The sequence below is a fragment of the Lepidothrix coronata genome, unplaced genomic scaffold (genome assembly GCF_001604755.1).
Source record: "Lepidothrix coronata isolate B3197 unplaced genomic scaffold, Lepidothrix_coronata-1.0 Scaffold28, whole genome shotgun sequence".
In the NCBI taxonomy this organism is placed as follows: Eukaryota; Metazoa; Chordata; class Aves; order Passeriformes; family Pipridae; genus Lepidothrix; species Lepidothrix coronata.
In genome coordinates, this window is record NW_016690208.1 from 2369321 (window position 1) to 2387663 (window position 18343).

The 18343-nt window shown below is 55.7% G+C and overlaps 1 protein-coding gene across 1 annotated transcript; it reads left to right on the forward strand.

The window, feature by feature from the left end:
* The first annotated feature begins 9844 nt into the window (after window positions 1–9844).
* On the forward strand, window positions 9845–17506 carry PRDM12 (PR/SET domain 12). The gene is made up of 5 exons (XM_017810409.1): window positions 9845–10058; window positions 10851–11041; window positions 11984–12139; window positions 16223–16334; window positions 17057–17506. The coding sequence occupies exons 1-5, from the start codon at window positions 9845–9847 to the stop codon at window positions 17437–17439; spliced, it is 1056 nt and encodes a 351-aa protein (XP_017665898.1). The 3' UTR covers window positions 17440–17506.
* Window positions 17507–18343: the final 837 nt, after the last annotated feature.

Here is an 18343-nt window from a genome sequence, read left to right on the forward strand (position 1 = left end):
TTTGTTGTCTTTTTTTTTTTAAAACCCCCAAACTTTTTTAAAAAAAAAAAAAAAAAAAAAAAAAAAAAAAAAAAGAAAAAAACTTTCCTCTATGCTCTCAGAAATATAAATACTGTTATTTTTAATATTAAAATGAATCTGCTATTAGTACCTTTAACAAACACTGTGGAACATAAAACCATATAAAAGGTAGTAACTATTTTTTAATTCCAAGGTGTTTTTTGCTTTTTCATTTCTTTTAAATATTTTCTTATCTAATATTTGTCAAATTACCTAGAGAAATAAATGAATCTAGTATTAACCACGGTATGCGCTAAATAATTTTGATTTAATAAAAGGGATAATATGATTTCCGATGTTTACTGTAGTGTTTCTTGTACAGATAACAGTGTATTTTTAAAGGAAAAACGGAATTGAAGCTATTTTTTCTTGCATTTTTAATTGCCCTGCGGGACATTCCGTTTTTAAATGTACTGAATTTACTGTTCTTGGGTTCTTTCCTTATTTTTTCCTTATGCTTGAAATGTCTAACTATAAAGAACCGCGATTGGATAATGTTGAGCATGGTGTTTAAAAAAAAAAAAAAAAAGTGTTCTTTTTATTTGACTGACAGTTGCATTTTACACTATATAATAAAATTTCCACAAGGTGTCTTGTGGGTGAAGTATTTCCCGTCTGTTGGACTCCGTTGTTCCCTCTCCGCGGTCCCGGCACTCCGCAGGCTCCGGCTCCTTGCGCCGCATCCCGGGGAGTTTGGGGTGATCCGTGAGGTCAGCACCAGCCTTAATTCTAGTGAAACTCTATTAATGTCACTTCAGGTCTCTCTTGGCACTGCGACACCGAGGATTTCCATGGAATTTGCTGTAATTGTCGCTGTCTGGGCCAGAAGGATCCGTTTTAATACCGGGAAGTTTCCTACAGCCCTGTGAAGGTTTTACTGCTTGTCGAGGAGGTGGCAGCCCCTGGTTTTAATACTCTCAACTTGTTGCTCTTCTCCAGCTTTGTCTTTGTGGCTGAATCCATCCAGGACTTGCCATCCCTGCAGGTGGGGTCGCTGGAGCAGCACTGACTGGGAGAGGGATGGGGAGGGATGTGGCTCCGGCCATTCTCACCTATTACACATTAACTTCTAGTTGCGCCCAGGCCAAGTTTGGCAACAACTGCAGCCCCTTCAGGGGATCCCTTTCTTGTAAAACTGTGAGTTTTGAGCTCCTTCAACCCAAAGCAACTCCATCCACTGTTCCCAGGCAGCTGCAGGGGTTTACGGACGGGGGAAGGGAGGGAGGGAGGAAAGAAGATCCCATCTGCAAAGCCGGGAGCGGGAGGCATGTTGAGAGCCGGAAGAAAAGGAGATGTAGCATCTCTAAATATACCTCCAGAGAATCAAGAGAGACATTGAAAGATGGGATAGTAAAAGCCACTTGGAAAGAGGGGAGAGGGGGGAAAAAATGGCTAGAGGAGGGCATAAAGGCTGCTGATGGGAATTGGGAGCGGGCATTACCGAGAAGACTTCCTTCTAATTCATCTTCCAAGCTCTGTGCCAAAACAGCATTTGGCATGGTTCACAGGGAGCAATTGTGTGATAATGAACCCTAAGGTGTCCCTTAATTGAAGACTGAGGATTACAGATTGTGCCAATAGTCGTAAATGGCGCAGGATTGTGGGAGGATGCATTTTCTTAAATGTATCTGTAAGTACAGATGAGTGAGTCTCCCCAGTGAAATGTCCATACTATAAATTATGGAAATATCTCTTTCTGATGCAGCCTTTTATTGAGGGGGTGGGGCAGCACAAGAAATAGTTTGCAAGCCTTTGAAATTTGGCCTGTCATTAAGATGGTGCCTGCAAAGCTGGGTTTTCATCAGCAGTCTGGTGTCCTGAAGTGCTTGAAATGTTCCCAAGTTCACCAATTTGTTTTCCATTATTGCTGCCTGCTCGGGGCGGAGGCCACGGCTGTGGAGCTGTTGTGAGTCCACTATGGGATGGAGAGGGGCAGGGTGGGAGGCAAAGAGAGGCCTTGGCACCTCACGGTGGGCTGGTGGCCTCTGGGTTCCCCCAAACTCCAGCCCTGCTGCCATCCTGGTCTCTGGCCATCCAGGGAGTCCTGGGGCTGGTGTGATGGTCAGTCCCACCCCAGGGCTGGACAGGCCCCCTCACCTTTCCCTCTGAGGTCTGTGGGCAGCTCCTCCTGCCACAGGTGTGTGGTGCAGCCCAGAGGCTGCTGTGCTGCCTTCAAGCCAAGTCTCTGATCTCCAGGAGAGGAACTGAGTCTCCTGTTCAGCTCTGGGCAAGTTTAACCCCCAGTAAAGCAGATTAAGCCCTGACTGCACTGGGTTTTGAGGCAGAGGTGGCTTGTCTGTCCCTTTGGCAGAAACTGGATGGTGCAAGGAGCAGGAGCAGTCCCCAAGGCGCCACATAGGAGCCAGCACAGGGGCCACATTTGGTATTTTGGGGTCCATGAGTGGCAATGGGGACGGTGCAGCCTCTTCCTCCTCACAGGGGACCAGCACCCAGCACGAGGCCATGGCAGGACATTAATCCTGGGGGACAGCGAGGAGATCCTACGAGGAGACCTTCAGTTTGGGGACAGTGGAGCTGGAGCCAAAGACCATCCCAGGTGAGTGCCCCGGCGGGAGGTGCCCAGCCCAGCTCACTGGCTTCTGCTCTTCCCTGCCCTTGACAAATAACGCTCCTTCTCTCAAGGATGATCCCTTTCTGGAGGCCTTGGCTCAGGCACGTGATGGCTCCTCAGAATGAATCCCTCTCAGGTCTGTCCAGCAGCACATCTTCAGTGGGCTGGCAAGGGGATCTGACCCAAGTGTCCCACGGGACCACCCAGGCTGGCAGCACCCGCAGGCAGAGGCCAAATCCTGAGCAGACATTTATTGTGGTCCTTCTGCAAACCCTTTCTGGGCAGCAACCTGAAAAACCCTGTCACTAAAGGATCTCACTGAGTCTGTGATGACCCTGATGCTCTCCTGTGCTCCATATTCAGTGTGCCTGAACAGGAAAGGCTCTTTTGGGAGTGGAGCGGAGACTTTCAGATTACTCTAAAATAATTTCTTGAATTTTGCATGATTTGAGGACAAACTATATTATGGCCGTTGTGAGTTAAACTGAAATGACTCTTGAAAGAGACAAGAAGATGTGGGACTTTCTTTTTTCCCCTTCTTCAATTATTAAATATTTAATTGCATTGGAGGAACGGTGTATTTACAGTAACTGATGACGGGCAGCAGGGTCAGAGCAAGAGCTCGTGGTGTTTAATGTGGAGCTTTTTGATGTTCACGAGGTCCCTTCTGCACTTCTTCTTCTCCCCCAAACCTGCCTGGTTCATCCCACTCTCAGGGGGATTTTGGGGGCTGTTGGTGTTTGTAGGGCTGTGGCACAGGGCAGGAATTGGGATCTTGCAGTGACGTTTGTCAGTGTATCCTGTCAAACAGCACATGGGTGTTTATTCCATGCAGGGAGCTGCTTAGCCTTGGCTGGTTTGGACATTTTTTTCCCTGTGAGTAGCACTGGTGCAGGGTGACCATTGCAGACACGGCGTTTCTCTGCTCTCGTAGGGCTGGGAGAGACACAAAAGGAATTTCCCACAATTTTTAATGATGGGAATGAGCAGAAACTGGAGTTATGTGATGTGAAGATGAGTTGAAAGAGCCACAGCTCCGTGGTCTGTTGCTGAGAGGAGACAGTGGCCCCCAGGGCAGAGGGTGAGCAGGCACCGAGCCCCATCCTTGTCTGGGTGGCACCTCGGTGGGAGCTGGGGATGGAGGGAGATGGCAGGGAGGGACTAACCACCCTGAAGGTGTTGGAGCAGTGGATGCCCAGCTCTGCCCTGCCACCTCCCTCCAGATCTGGGGCACCACGTTCAAGGCAGGTGACCCAAAAGAGCATCTCCAGGGTTGATGTGGGGGCAGGTACCAACAGCCCCCCCTTAATTATCTTCCCACCCTGCCCCTTATCACTTGAGGAAATCCTATTTCAAGGCCGCTGTAATGAAGCCTCTGATCTTTGCAGAGCCCGGCTCGCTCCCCTTTAATCCCGGCCGGGCTGGGGTGCAGGTGCCGCGGTCCCGGGGGATTAGACGGTCCCTTCCCTTTGTGCGAGCCGTCACTCAGCGCGGCCGTGCCCCGGTGAGCCGCACGGGCCCGCGGGGCTCCTTGTTTGGCCCATTCACCAGGGAATATTAAACTTCGCTGCCGTGCAGTCATTACACGGGGCGGCTGGAGCTGCTGCTCCGTTTGTTTTGGAGAGAATAGGGTCGGGAACCGGCAGGAGCCGCAGGAGGACTCATCTCTCCCCGCGGCCGGGGTCACCTGTCTGCCGGGCAGCCCCGCTCCTGTCACCCATCCCTGAGAATAATACTTGAAGGAAAGGAACGGGGCGGGGGGGAAAGGCAAGAAAGCGAGCGAGAGCGGAGGGGAGCGCACTCGGCATCTCTGCTCGGCTCCGTGGCCTCCTGCAGAGTGAAATGGAGGCAAATAATGCCCTGGAGCTCCTTTCCCGAGCAGTGCAATCAGCCCGACTGGCTCGGAGGGGCTGCAGTGCCCGGTGCCGGAGCGCTCGCCGGGAGAGTCACGGCTTCATCGCACCAACCCCTCCCTGCCCGGAGCTGCTGGGCACCCTCTGGGCACCCACTGAGGGGCCAGCACTGCTCGGGGGCATCCTGAACCCTCCCTGCTGTTCCAGGCCCCCTCGGAGGGCAGCAGGGACAGACAGGCAGGGTGCAGTTTGGAGGGGAACAAGGGTCCGTTCAGCTCCATCCGTGGATGTGGCACCTTGGGGACGGGCCACTATCCTCCCCATCACGCACCTGCATGTGCCCTGTGTTGGGATGAGGGATGCTGGGGCTGCCCTGAAGCAAGGGGGGCACCCACGGGGACTCCTCGGTGCCCCATCCCGGCCGTGGCCCCGCTGGCACATGATGAAGCCCCACAAGTGATGGGGCAGAGGTGCTGCTTGGGGTGAGTGAAGGCACGGGGGGGGGGAAGTCTCACCCTATGGAGGGAACATGGGGACCTGCGAGGGACCTGCCAGACCCCCCGGCCCAGGCTCACCCTGGGCATTCCTTGTCCCCCCACAGCTCCTTCTGGGAGCGTTCCCGGGCGCAGGTAACATTTGGGCACATTCCCATAACCGAGTGCCGCCAACTGCTGCGGCGGCAGGGCCGGAGCCCCTCTCCAGCGCTGCTGTTTGCTTTGCAGCCTCCTCAGCCCCCATTGAGGCTTTTCAGCTCCAGCCCCTTCAGGGGGTTTAAGTAGGTAAAACCTGAGGAAGAGGCTATTTTCCTCCCTCCCTTTTGAGCCCTGCCTTGTGCCCAAAAGGCCCCCTTGTTTCACGCGTGCCAGTCACCTGGCTGGGCCCCCAGCCCCTTTCTCTCCCAGCCTTCCCTTTCTTTCTCCTTTCTCTCTTTTGACTTTTCCAGGAGCCCTCGCTCTCCAAACGAGCTTCAGATTGGATCCAGATTGAGGTCCCTTTGTCTTTCAAGGGTTGTACTAAGCTAATTAAATGTGATCCCAACAAATAAACGCAGATCTCCCCATTACATTCAGGCCTGCCTTTCAGGCAGCACCGGGCGGCCCCTCGCCCCCGCCCGCTGCGCACAGGGTCCCCCTCATTGAGTCCTGGCCATTGAAAGCACTGCCAGGATTTCTTTTGTGCCGGGGGTCTCCGAGCCCTTTTTCCATCAGAAAAGACCCCCAAACAGCAGCTCGGCCTTTGTGAGTTTGCAAGCAAACGCCAAAGAAAAGCCCCCTGAATGCTTTAATAAATGACACATTTAGCAACTTCGGAGGCGCCTGGCTCCTGCGGCAGCCGCAGGGGTGCGATGATCCCTCCTGCCCCGGCTCCCCCGGTTCCCGCAGGGGTGCGATGATCCCTCCTGCCCCCCCTTCCCTCCGGCTCCCGGGGCATTTTGCAGCCCGTGGAGGCGCGGGGGATGCGGCTGGAGCAGCTGACCGCCTCGTCTCCCATCCCGGCTCTCTGCCGTCCCCCTTTCCCGGCGCTCGGGGGGCGCTCGGAGCAGGTGATGGGGTTGTCCGGCCTGTCCCGAGCCGGCCCCGGGCTCAAGGGCTCCGGGCAGGGCGCGGCGGGGCGGCCGGGGCCGGGGGGCTTTTGAACTCGGACTCCTTTGCCTGGTATTAGCACTGGTAAATCCAAAGTCGTTTTTAATGACACGCATCACCCCCCCACGCACACTCCACCTCGGATCGAGGGGCTGCGCTGGACTTTTCTCAGCTCAACTAATATCTTTTTAATGACTTTGGGAGGGGGCAGAGCCCGGCTCTGCCCTAGAGCCTGGATTGCTCCAAACAGATGTTGGGGCAGAGGGAGGGGGATGCTCTTCCCTGCCAGGGACTTTCTTCTAGAGTTCAAACGAGAGGGGAGCTTTCAATCACCGCTAAAAATGTATTTCTCCCCATCGAACAATGGGCTCCTTTCTGCGCCCGGGGGGACTCGGCTGCGATCGCGTTTCTGCCGCCGGAGAGGAGAAACCTCCGGCTTTAGAGCAGGAAAACTCAGCTCCGAAAAGGGCTCTTCTCTGCGCCGGTTACTTCGTAGCTCCGCATCTTTCCTGCTTTCACCTCCCCACAGAAAAAAAAAAAAATTAAAAAATAATACAAAACTATACTAACGAAGCACTAAATCCTCCTCCCTCGCTGCAGCCCTTCCCCGCCGCGCAGGAGCCGCCGCAGATCTTCGCGGTGAAGCCGGGCTGTTTGCGGGGTTTGAGAATCGAATCGCGGCTGCACCGGCCCGGGGCAGCGGCGGCTCCATCCCCGCATCCCGGCTCCATCCCCGGCGGCCCCACAAGAGTTAAATTTTAAAGCAAATCAAATTCCCATTGGCCACTGTATATTATCTCAGCAGTCTTCATTTGATACCTCTTTAATACAGAAAGGAGCTTTTCAAACCCCTTTTCTCTCTTTTCTCCCCGCCACTCTTTAAGAGCAATAAATGTTCAACTGCAATAACTATAAATCAATCTCCGCTCTGTTCAAATCCTATTCATGCGAAGGGCTGGAAGAGGGGAGAGAGCTCCCCCCTCCCCCCCGCCCCCCAAAAAGCAGCTGCTGGGCTCTAATCTCCTTTCTTGCACTGTCATTCACCCTCATTTTTCCTCCATCACCCCATCCCTGCAATCTTTTCTTGTTTTGCTTTTCTTTTCTCTCTTTGCTGCATTATGATCCCATGTCTCCCCTCATCAGACCCCAACCTTGTCCAGATCCTGACCATCCCCTTGTAGGCTGTGAAAGAAAAGAAGAGTCCATGGATGTCAAATTGGTCTCAAAAAGACCATGAAAGATTGATTTGCTCCACTTTTCTTCTGCCTGACATTATTTCTGAGGGTCCTGAATGGGAAACCAGAAAGTCTGGGACTGGAATAAAGATGTTCTCTCTGTAAGGGGGAGACGGGGGGGAAAAATGCCCATTTACTCCTGGCCCATCAACCCTGCAAAACAGAGCAAAAGAAAAGAGGACTGTGGCTATTCAGAGTCAGACCAATATGTACACCTCCCAACAATATGCCAATATACTGAGGGCTTCTCTATTAACACCCATGAATATTAAAGTGCTCACTAAACGCTCAGAAGGAACTTTGGGAATATACACATGAAAATACAAGCAGCATTGTGCGGGGCTCAGAACAATGGGGCGGCGATAATGGCCCTTCTCTATTAACAGCCATGAATATTAAACTTGTTTCCTCTTAAATGTTAAAAAGGAGGGATAGCTGCGATATTAAAAAAGAGAAATGAGGGGGGGGGGACACACGGACACACAGCAAAGCACCTTCCTAGGACTGGGAAGAAGCTTTGGGAAACAGCTGGGGATATTTAAAACCACGCAGAAAATGGAAGAATTTTATTTTTTTCCACCTTTTTCCATCACTCCCCCCCGCACCGCCGAGCCCCCGCAGCCGGGAGCGGGGCTCAGCGCAGCCCGCACCGGAGCCGCAGGGGGTTTAAGAGCATCTATTATTTTTTGTCCCGGGATAACTTGAAGGTTGAAGGGTTTTCCGGGGGGGGTGGAGGATAAAGCAATCCGAGGACTGGCTTGTCTCGGCGGCCAGAGGGAGCCGGTGCTGGGAACCTTTCCACCTGATGCGTTATATTTAGCAAAACTGGAATATTCTGACGGCTCCTCCAGCCAAAGTCCAGAAAAAACAAATAAACTTATTTTTTACGCTTATTAAACCCCAAACCAACCCTTGGCAGGTTGTTAACCTCCCCTTTTCAGGGCACCGCTGCCTCTCGCTGGGCAAACACCCTCAGCTGGAGCAAGTTTGGGTGGGTTCCTGACATTTGCGTTGCTTCTTGAACGGATTAATAGAAATAATTGCACCTGGATTGCAGCAGCATCATTTTGCCAAGGGCAGAAGCCACTCCACAGCTTCATCCTATAAAACACCCACCCAGGGGATGGGATGGGGGTTTGAGTTGTGCCTGGTTCCTGCTCCGGGCACGGTGAGATGTGGCGGGGCTTCTCGGGCGCAGGAACCGGCCTTGGAGCGCTTGAGGAATTTGGGGGCCTATCTTTCTTCCCCCGGCCCTTTACAGCCCCTTGTCCCCATGAAAATCAAAAGAACAAGGCTAAGGAGAGGGCTCTAAGCTCCGACACAGCAGGACTGGGTTTAAATCCGGGAAAGATTAACCCTTTGCTGAGCCGGCAAAGCTCGGGCCCGGAGGGAGGGAGCGCTGGATTTGGGGTGACTGCTCTGGTGCCACCTTCCTGGCCATCAGGAGTGGCGGCGGGGCTCCCGGGGCTCGGCGGGGCAGGGATGTGTGCCGTGTCTGGCCGGGAAATGTCTTCGGGTGCGGGGACGCGGGTGTTGGAGCAGCAGAGCCCCAGAGATGCTGCAGCCCCCCTCGAGGTCGGGGTCTGGCACCGGGCGGACACGGAAGGACAGGGCTGCCATTGCGGGGAGCTGAGGGATCCACGAGCGGATCCCCGATCCACCCGTGAGCACAATTCCCACGGGGATGCGGAATTGAGGACCGGCCGGTCTGGAGGCGGCAGCCGGGAGAGCCTATCCCTGGGGTCAAGCGGAGACCAGCCCTGGGAGCGCCTACCCCCCTCTCCGTGCTTGGGGACCCTCTCCGGGGTTTGGGGGCGCAGCGCCGGCTCCTCCCGGTACCGCCGGTACCGGCCCGGGGTGCGGGGGGCAGCGGGGAGCCGCGGCCGGTCGGGGTCAGCTGGGGGAGCCTCGGCCCGTTCCCCCGGGGCCGCGGGGGCCAAATGCCATCGACCGGCCGGGGCTGTCGGGCTCGGGGCCGCCGATTTCGTTGTGGTGCTCAGCGGCCCCAAAGCGCCGCGTTTCAGCCCCAAAACGAGCGCGAGGGCCGGGCGGGGAGCGAGCCCGTGCGGGACCGTGCCCGAGGGTGCGCCCCGTCCGTGGAACACCGGAGAGGGCATTTCTGCCCGTTTCGTTGCTTTTCTGCCGTGCCCGGGGGCAGGTGCCGGCTTTGGGTTTGCCGGGGCCGGGAGGTGCGGGGGTCGAGCCTGTGCGTGTGTATGTGCGTGTACATGTATATCCGTGTGTGTGTTTGTGTGTGGTGTGTGTGTGCGTGCTCGCCGTGTCCCTCCCTCCCTTCAGCCACCCCACCCCTGGGAGGGGAGGGAAGGAGGGGATGGAAAGGGGGGGGCTCCGACGGCTCGCCTCGCTCCGGCAGCCCCAGTCTCTCCGCCAACGTCAGGGAGGTCATTAATAACCAATTAGGAGGGTCAATGAAGCTCATATATAGCCGGGCGGGAGCCGCCGAGCCGCACGGAGCCCAGCCCGCCGCCCACCGCCCGCCGTGCCCGGCCCCGTCGCGTCCGGCCCCGCCGCCTCGCCCCCATGATGGGCTCGGTGCTGCCCGCCGAGGCCCTGGTCCTCAAGCCCGGGCTGAAGCCTCAGGGGCTCTCGCTGGCCGAGGTGATCACCTCCGACATCCTGCACAGCTTCCTCTACGGCCGCTGGAGAAACGTGCTGGGCGAGCAGCTCTTCGAGGAGAAGAGCAGCCCCAAGACCGCCTTCACGGCCGAGGTCCTGGCTCAGTCCTTCTCCGGAGGTGAGTGAACCCCCCTAGACCTTCCCAGGTCCCCCCGCTTTCCCGCACCGACCCCGGGCCGGGCTCCCGGTGCCCGGCGGTGGGATGCGGTCCCGGCGCCCCGCTCTCCCCAGGCGTGGGACTGGGGAAAAAGGGCTTTAAATTCATTTGGTTAACTTGGGCTTGACCTGAGAAAGTTCCCACTTAAACCGCGGGCTGGGGGAGCCGGGGGGGCCGGGGCCGCCCCGCATTCAGCCGCCCGGGACAATATCTTTTCTCTCGCCCCGGCATCGCCGGGGCGTCCCGGCTCCCTTTTCCCCCTCTCGGATTTCTGTTCCTCTCTTAATTTACCATGAAGGCTAATTCCATTTCCATTCACGATATGTCAACCATCTCATCTCCCCATTTTGTAAGAGGAATTCCTGGGCCCTTTTAAACAAGCCCTCGCGCCATTCAGGCACAATGTAGCGCTACAGCATTCCTAAAGGACTAATGAATTTAGAATTAGCAATTTCTTTCTAGTTGAGTTTAATGAATGCAGATCACTTTAACAGCATGACAAATTGCTGGATGGGCCGAAATAGACACCATTTAACCTCCTTTCCCAGCCCCGCTCCCTCGCCCAGCTCGGGATGCTTTTCCCAGGTACCTCCTCAATGCCCCGGGGGAACCTTGTACCGCTTTGTGGGAGCCCGGTTGGGCGTTTAAAAGGCTCAGCCCCGGGGTCTGGGCTGGGGCCGGGGATGGGGAGGGGTCCCCGCCGCCCCCGATCTTCCCCCCCGGTCCTTTTCTGAGCCCTCTCCCCCCTCACAGAGGTGCAGAAGCTCTCCAGCCTGGTGCTGCCGTCGGAAGTGATCATCGCCCAGAGCTCCATCCCCGGGGAAGGGCTCGGCATCTTCTCCAAGACCTGGATCAAGGCTGGCACCGAGATGGGGCCGTTCACGGGCAGAGTCATCTCCCCTGAGCATGTGGACCTGTGCAAGAACAACAACCTCATGTGGGAGGTAACGACCGCCCTTGTACGCGCAGCCCGGACCGGCCGGGGAGAGGCAGGGCCGGGGTGCTGGGGCTCTGTCCTGTGCTTGTGTGGTGCCTGACCCCCTCCCCGTGCCTCAGTTTCCTCATTCTTGCAAAGATCTGGGCAGGTGGATTTAGGAAACCCTTCAGGCAGGAGAAAGGATGAGGTTTCCTCAGCCCTCAGAGGAGCCCCAAAATGCTGCTGCTGCTCATGTCTTGCTGCCCTGCCCTGTTGTGGTGGAACACCCGACTGGCTGCTGCCCACAGTGGGCACCACAGGCAAACCCAGGTCTGCCCTGTCCCCTGCTTTGTCCCTGACCTGGTGAGGTTAATCCCAAGTGAAGCCATGGGGTTTGGGGGATCTGAAATGCCAAGATATTGTACATTTATGCCCAGTAAGTAGACAGGGTTTTCCTCCTTTTTTTTGGTTTCACTCAGACTTGCACTTAATTATTGCTATTATTATTACAATTTTATGCTTAATAGAAACTTGCCTTACCTTACTTGCCATCCTGCAAAGCATCTCTCCACTTCTGGCAGGCACCTTCCCCCTCCACCTAGGGATGGTCCCACTCCTATGGGCACCTGCAGGATGCTGGAACAGCTCCTTCCTCTGTGGCTGAACTGCTGGTGGGGCTCTGCCAAGAAGGGAGATTGGGGCAGAGAGCTGGGTTATCCAGGGGGATAGGGTCTGGTGGGACCAGCCATGCCAGAGCAGAGCAGCCTTCTCAGCCCCACTGCAGATGCACAGCCCAGGACCGTGAGCAGAAAGGGTTCGGACATCTCCTGGCTGTTGGCTGGGTCTCAAAGCCAGCACAGCCTTGGGGCTGAGCTTGTCCCTGTCCAGGGGCTTTATCCCAGAGGCAGGAGGTGGAGGGGCTCAGTCCACTGTGGGCTCGTCACTACCAACTGCTCTCTCCCCTTCCCAGGTCTTCAACGAGGACGGCACCGTGCGCTACTTCATCGACGCCAGCCAGGAGGATCATCGCAGCTGGATGACCTACATCAAGTGTGCACGGAACGAGCAGGAGCAGAACCTGGAGGTGGTCCAGATCGGGAACAGCATCTTCTATAAGGCCATTGAGGTAAGTGGGGACGAAGGGTGACCGGGCAGCTGCAGGAGTGGAGGCAGGGTGGTGGGATCTGCCGCCCCACGGTCCCTCCCTCACTTGTTTTTTGGGCTGTTGTTGGGGTGTCTGTGGAAGCACAGGGCAGCTTTGCCATTCCTAGTATCCAGATCCATGGGGAGAGGTAGGCACCACAGGGAGTGGCCATTACATTGACTTCAGGGAGTAGTAAAGTTCCCTTCTCCTCTCTGCCCCCTTTCAAGAGGTGACCTGTGCTGAGCAGAGAGAGAACAAACACTGTCTGAGCTTTTCTGGGGTGTAAAGTGTGAGAAGAGCTGCAATCTTGGCCCAGGCAGGGATTTGGGCAGGGACAGGGGGTTGGTGCTCTATTGAAAAAATAGGATTTTGTGCAGAACCTGCTTCTCTGTAGCAGGGGTATGTTTTGGGGGTTTCTGTGAAACCCAGGTGCTGAGTGCAGGATGCGCCTGACTCTGCACAGCTTTGCTTGGGCATCACACTCTGGCTGTACATGGAGCAGGGAGCCATGGAGCAGGCAGGGAGCAGTGCTGGCACAGCCATGCCTTGGGCTTTCCTCAGTGGGGCTGTGGAGAAGGGATTTGTCCTGCCTATCTCCTCCCTGTGCTCCTGTATGAAGTGCTGGTCAGTGCTGGCCTGGCACAGGAGCAGGTACTGGGTCCCAGGGATGGCACAGGCTGCGGGATGAAGGCTAGAGGGCACCCACAGCTCCCTGCAGGAGACACTGGGATGGTGGTGGGTGTCTGGCTCCTGGCATTATTGATGCCATGTGCATACTTGTCCCACAGTTCCAGCAGGATGACAGTGAGGACCAGCCCTGCTTGTGTGCAGTGTCCCCATAACCTGATGCTGTTGCAGGTGGAGAAAGGTGGTGGCTCAGGGAGGTGTCGGGTGCAGCAGCTTTGGCTTAAAGAGTCACAAGAGAGAAATCTCCCAGTTCACCCCAGACCAGAACTGTAGATTGTCCCTATCTAGTACTGGGTCCAGAGTCTCACCTGCTCAGGAGCACTCTTGGCTGGGAGATGGTCTCTGCCAGGAAGGAGTGTGAGTGCCTGATGGTTCCACGGGCAGCTCCTCGGATCTGTTTGAGCTTCTGCACTGGTTTACAGAGGAGCATACACTCAAATGCTCCATGGCACAGGACCACAGCCCCATTCTGCACTGAGCCAGCAGCAGGGCTGGGTTAGGGATCGCTGCAGTGCTGTGGAAAGGCGAGTGGGTGGGTAGGAAGAGGAGCAGGTAATATTATCTCCTGCTGCGGGAGAGTCCTGTGTGCCCCTCGGGCTCGGCGGCATTTCCCCGTGCAGTGCTGTGACCAAGAGCCCCAAGTGCTTCCCTGCTGCTCTCCCCATGCTGGACATCTCTCCCAAGGCTTCAGCTGTTCCCAGTTTTAAGATCTGATACTCCTGTGGGCAGCTGTGCCTGTTGTGACAGCACCTTAATTGCTTTTTATTACTGTTCTTAATTATGCAAATGAGTGAAATAATTTCAGGTAGCTGTGGTGTAATTAGGAATACAGCTGTGGTTTTCACACCTTGTGCAGGCATGAGTGATGGGGTGGGTGATCCAATATTTGTGGAGGTGCATGTAGAGGCCCTGTATAGTCATGGTCCATCTGCAGGTTTGCTCCTGGGGCTGAAGCAGTGAGCACCTGAGCAGGATGAGTTTAATTCCATTGGCACAAGCAGCAAAATTGGAATGCTGAGAGTGCTGAACCCTGAGTGATGGAGAGGAGAAGGTGGGGATGAAGGATGCCTGCTATCATGCTGCAATATGCTCCCCAGGCATGGCAGGTACCTGATAGTGCTCCTGCTGCCACCGTGTTGGCATGGATGCCTCCGTGCCAGGAGAAGGAAAAGGGGATGGGTGCGAGTGTGATGAGGGAAAGCACGGAATGTGTGAGGAGCTGGGTCACAACTGGGCATGACAGGTCAAGGAATTGCCTTTTCCCTGGGCTCCCCATTCCTGCCCATGCACACATACATATGCAGTCCAAAATCCATCGCTCGTTCAAACCTGCTGGAGTTTGTGCACCCAACAAGAAAAGGAAAAGTAAGAAAGGGTTTTCCTTTAGTGCTTCTCTCTCTGCTCGTTAATCACATGGAGTCTTTGGCATCCTTGGACTGGAGCAATCCCCCTTGTCACCCACCACACCTGTCCTCTCAAATCCCCCACCTCAAGGGTGCAGCATCAGCCCGACACCAGCAGGAACAGCTCAGTCCTGGGCAGGATATGCACACACTGACCCAAACTTAGAGCTCCCCATCTCAGCAGGACATGTGTCTGTGCATGGGCGCTGTCACACTCCTCCTGTCCCCCTGCACAGCCTCCTGTCTGTGCCCACAGTGTCCCTTCCCCAGCAGGCACTGGGAGCTGCCCAGTCCCTGCCGCTCTGCCTCTGCTGCACCGTGGCTCCAGCACATCTCTTAGGATGCCTTTCTCAACTATGCACCATAAAATATGATTTATTTTGTGCCTTTTCTGCTATTTGCCTTTAGTATTTTAATGTCTTCTGCCTGTTCCTGCCCTTACTTGCTAATTAGTTTTTCCCATCCTCATTCTCAGCAATACCAAGTTGCTGCTGCTGGAAAATAAAGTGAGGGCAGCGAGTTCTGGCCTTTGATCTGAAGGCCATGGGATTCCTTAGGGACAATTTAAATTTGCTTTGGGGTGCATGGACATGGGTGCTCACCCACTGCTGGTGTGGGCACAGCTGCTTCAGTAGAATAAAACACACATGTGCACCCATGCAGACTTGTTTTATCCTTTCAGCAATATTTTATTTGCTTGTATTAAAAATAACTCATTTTCTGTTAAGAGAAAATGACACCAAAACCCAGCACCAATTTGGGATGCAAAGGGATATTGGCTTCCACTACCTTCCAAATTCCTTCTCTGCAGCCCCAATGAGGTCTTTATGCAGATGGGCACTTAAAACATATGAAGTCAAATTCCTGCTACTTTCAGATGCTTAAAATTTGGCACATTTTTCCAGTGTTTGGGTGATCTAACTTATGATCTGTGTTTCATGTGGATGATGCTTTTCTTGGACTACTCCGGGTGTGCAAAACCATTCTCCGAAAGACAGGACTTTCCTGTTCCTAAATTTGGTTCTCAGTGCTAGGGATCTGCAAGGGGAAATGTGTGTATTTTTTAAATGAAGTGGTGTTGATGTTAGTGTTGTCTGAACCCTTGTGAGAGTGTCCAGCTTCCCAGCCACAGCTGCTGCACACGGGGAGCCTCGAGTGGCGTTTCCCGGCCACTCACCCTGGCAGTGCAGGAACATAATGGGGGAAGCAGTGCCATCATTTCAGGAAAATGGGAGCATGTGTGATGCAAAACCCCCTCCCTGGCCCTGTACATATCCTTGGGCTATTGCAAGCACAGTGCCTTTGGTGTGGGACATAAGCAGCATCTCGCATCTGAGTCATGGTCTCTTAGAGCAGCTCTGAGCTCTCCTCTCATCCATGGGCTGATGGGCCCTTTGCTGATCTGCAAAATCAGCCCTGGCAGGGTCAGGTGGGAGATGCTGCCTGTGCCCTACAGCAGGAGGGTGGTAGTGGCTCTGTCCAGAGCTGAAACATTTTGCTGGAGCCCTGGGCTGTGGCTCCATGTCACAGCTCCCTGCCTTGGTCTCTGTCACCTGTGCCTCACTGCAGTTTGTGTCTCCACAAACGGGTTATTTCTCTGTGTCTCTGTGTGCCACCCTGTCCTCATCTCCCCAAGCTGCCAGGACCTCTGGGTCCTGCACTCCAGAGCCCTCAGCTCTAGCTGTGTGCTCTGCTGCTGTGTACTTTCCTGTCACTTTGTTTGTATCTCAGCCTGGGAGACCCCTGGCCAGGTTTGTGCCGGCGGTGGGTGGTGCTGAGCTGTGCCATCGCCTCCACTGCTGCAGCCTGGGCAGTGCTGTGCCTGCCTGGGGGTGCTGGGGACCACTGGCAGGTCCCAGATGGCAGCAGGGTCTCCCAGGAGATGGGGTACAGCCAGGGTAGGTCCGAAGGGACCAGCACAAGGATGGGTGTTCACGTTCCCTCTAAACACCTCTGTCTGTATCTTTCTTTCTAGATGATTCCTCCAGACCAAGAGCTGCTGGTCTGGTACGGGAACTCCCATAACACCTTCCTGGGTATTCCTGGTGTGCCAGGGCTGGAAGAGGAGCAGAAGAAGAACAAACATGGTAGGTAGCATTGGAAAGAGCAGCAGGTGCACCATCTCTGCCCGATCACCCTGTGCCCAGCTCTGAGGCCATGGGGTGGGCGTGAGGTCAGGGACATCTTATGGAATATATTAGACATCTTAGCTCTGCTTTTAACGACCCCACTCTGCATTTAATGGATCTATCCCCAAATCACCATCTCAGGAGGCTTTTCTCTCCCTGGGTGTTCACTCTCTGTGTTTGTCGGTGATTTCCCAAGGTGCTCCTCTGCGGGCACAGCAGAGCTCAGACACTGCTGGAGGATGCTGTGTTTGGAGCTGGATCCCATCCATGCTCTCTGACTGTATTTTCCACTACGAGAGAACCGGGTCAGAGCCCAGAAGAGCAGAGGGAGAAGGTGGGACCAGTGCAGGGGCTGGACAGCATGGCTGTGGGTTCCTGCCCTCACCCCCTCCAGCTCCGCTGCAGGCCATGGAGGGGAAAAGTGCTTTTTGTGCCCATCTGTTAGGGATTCATTCAGTTCACCTTGAATGTTCCCCCTCCTCTAAATCTGTGTGAGTCTATTCCCAGTGCTGGCCCCATCCCAAAGCCCCAAGTGCCAGCCTGGGATGGGTGTCCCCACAAGCAGGGAGCCAGCGAGGGGGCATGGGGGGTTATCCAGGGCATCCAGCCCCTCGGTGCTCAGGGATGGGGCGTGCTGCCGTGCTGTAGGGCAGTGCCTGACCGTGCCCTGTCATCCCCAGAGGATTTCCACGCGGTGGAGACGGGGGCCAGCACGACGGGGCGCATGCGCTGCGTGATCTGCCACCGCGGCTTCAACTCCCGCAGCAACCTGCGCTCCCACATGCGCATCCACACCCTGGACAAGCCCTTCGTGTGCCGCTTCTGCAACCGCCGCTTCAGCCAGTCCTCCACCCTGCGCAACCACGTCCGCCTGCACACGGGAGAGCGGCCCTACAAGTGCCAGGTGTGCCAAAGTGCCTACTCCCAGCTCGCGGGGCTGCGGGCGCACCAGAAGAGCGCTCGGCACCGGCCCCCCAACGCCTCCCTGCAGGCCCACTCGCCGGCCCTGCCCGTGCCCCACCCTGCCTCCCTGGCCCACCACATCCCCACCATGGTGCTGTGAAGCCCTCGGCGCAGCAGCGGGATTTTTGGACAGCAAGGACTGATGCTGAGACATGCAATGGACTGGGGGGGGGTGGCCCTTGGCAGAGCTGGGGGGGCAGAGGCTGCTTTGTGTCTTGGAGGGGGCGCTGGGTTGTTTCTGGGGCATGGGTTCGGCAGGTGAGTGAGGGGAACACCCAGCTGTGCAGCTGCACCGTGTGGGATCGTACCCCGGGGTGTAGGGCAGGCTGTTGGTCCCTAGGCTTGGCAGGAGAGAAGGGACACAGCGGGATGTCCTGCAGGGATTTGCCAGTGGGCTGGAGCAGCTGAAAAGCTGGGCCTGAATGAGTCACACCTGGCTTTTACAGATAATTTGGAGGAAAGAAAAATTGCTCTTATCCCTCCTCCTTCTCTGCTCCAGCGAGTGCCCAGCAGACACTTGGAAGGCTGGCACAGCCCTGATGTGGCCACCCCAGTCACGACTCTTTGTCCCAGGGGTGGCTTTGGCCCTGCTGGCTCCTTCCAAGGAACACCTTTCCCTTCTCAGGAGCCCTGAGATAGCAAACAGTTGTATTTTCCCCCACCCAAGCACCCCTTTGCCTGCCCCGCTCCAGCCTGAGCTGTGCACTGGGGTTTGCCACCACTCCGAGTGATGCCGAGTAGGCAGAGGGGACACATTCCATGGGGACACCGTGCCAGCTGGGAATGCCCATCCACAGGCAGGTTTTGAGGGGACTCTGAGCTCTGCCGGGCTGTGTTTGTTCCAGCCCTTGGAGCAACTCTTCCCCAGCCGTGAGGGAACATTTCGGCTGGAACTGCTACTGCCCTCTGGGGACAGAGAAAGCCCGTCCCCGGGCCAGCTCTGTCCCCAAGGACAGCTCTAAGCGCCCTCTGGAGTCCCACACTCCTGAAGGAGGGCTGTGTAT

Bases quoted from the DNA above. Each gene is read 5' to 3' on its own strand.
- PRDM12 (XM_017810409.1), top strand. From the start codon at position 9,845: ATGATGGGCTCGGTGCTGCCCGCCGAGGCCCTGGTCCTCAAGCCCGGG. The intron at 12,140-16,222 runs GTAAGTGGGGAC...CTTTCTTTCTAG, and splicing joins TCTTCTATAAGGCCATTGAG to ATGATTCCTCCAGACCAAGA. The intron at 16,335-17,056 runs GTAGGTAGCATT...TGTCATCCCCAG, and splicing joins GCAGAAGAAGAACAAACATG to AGGATTTCCACGCGGTGGAG.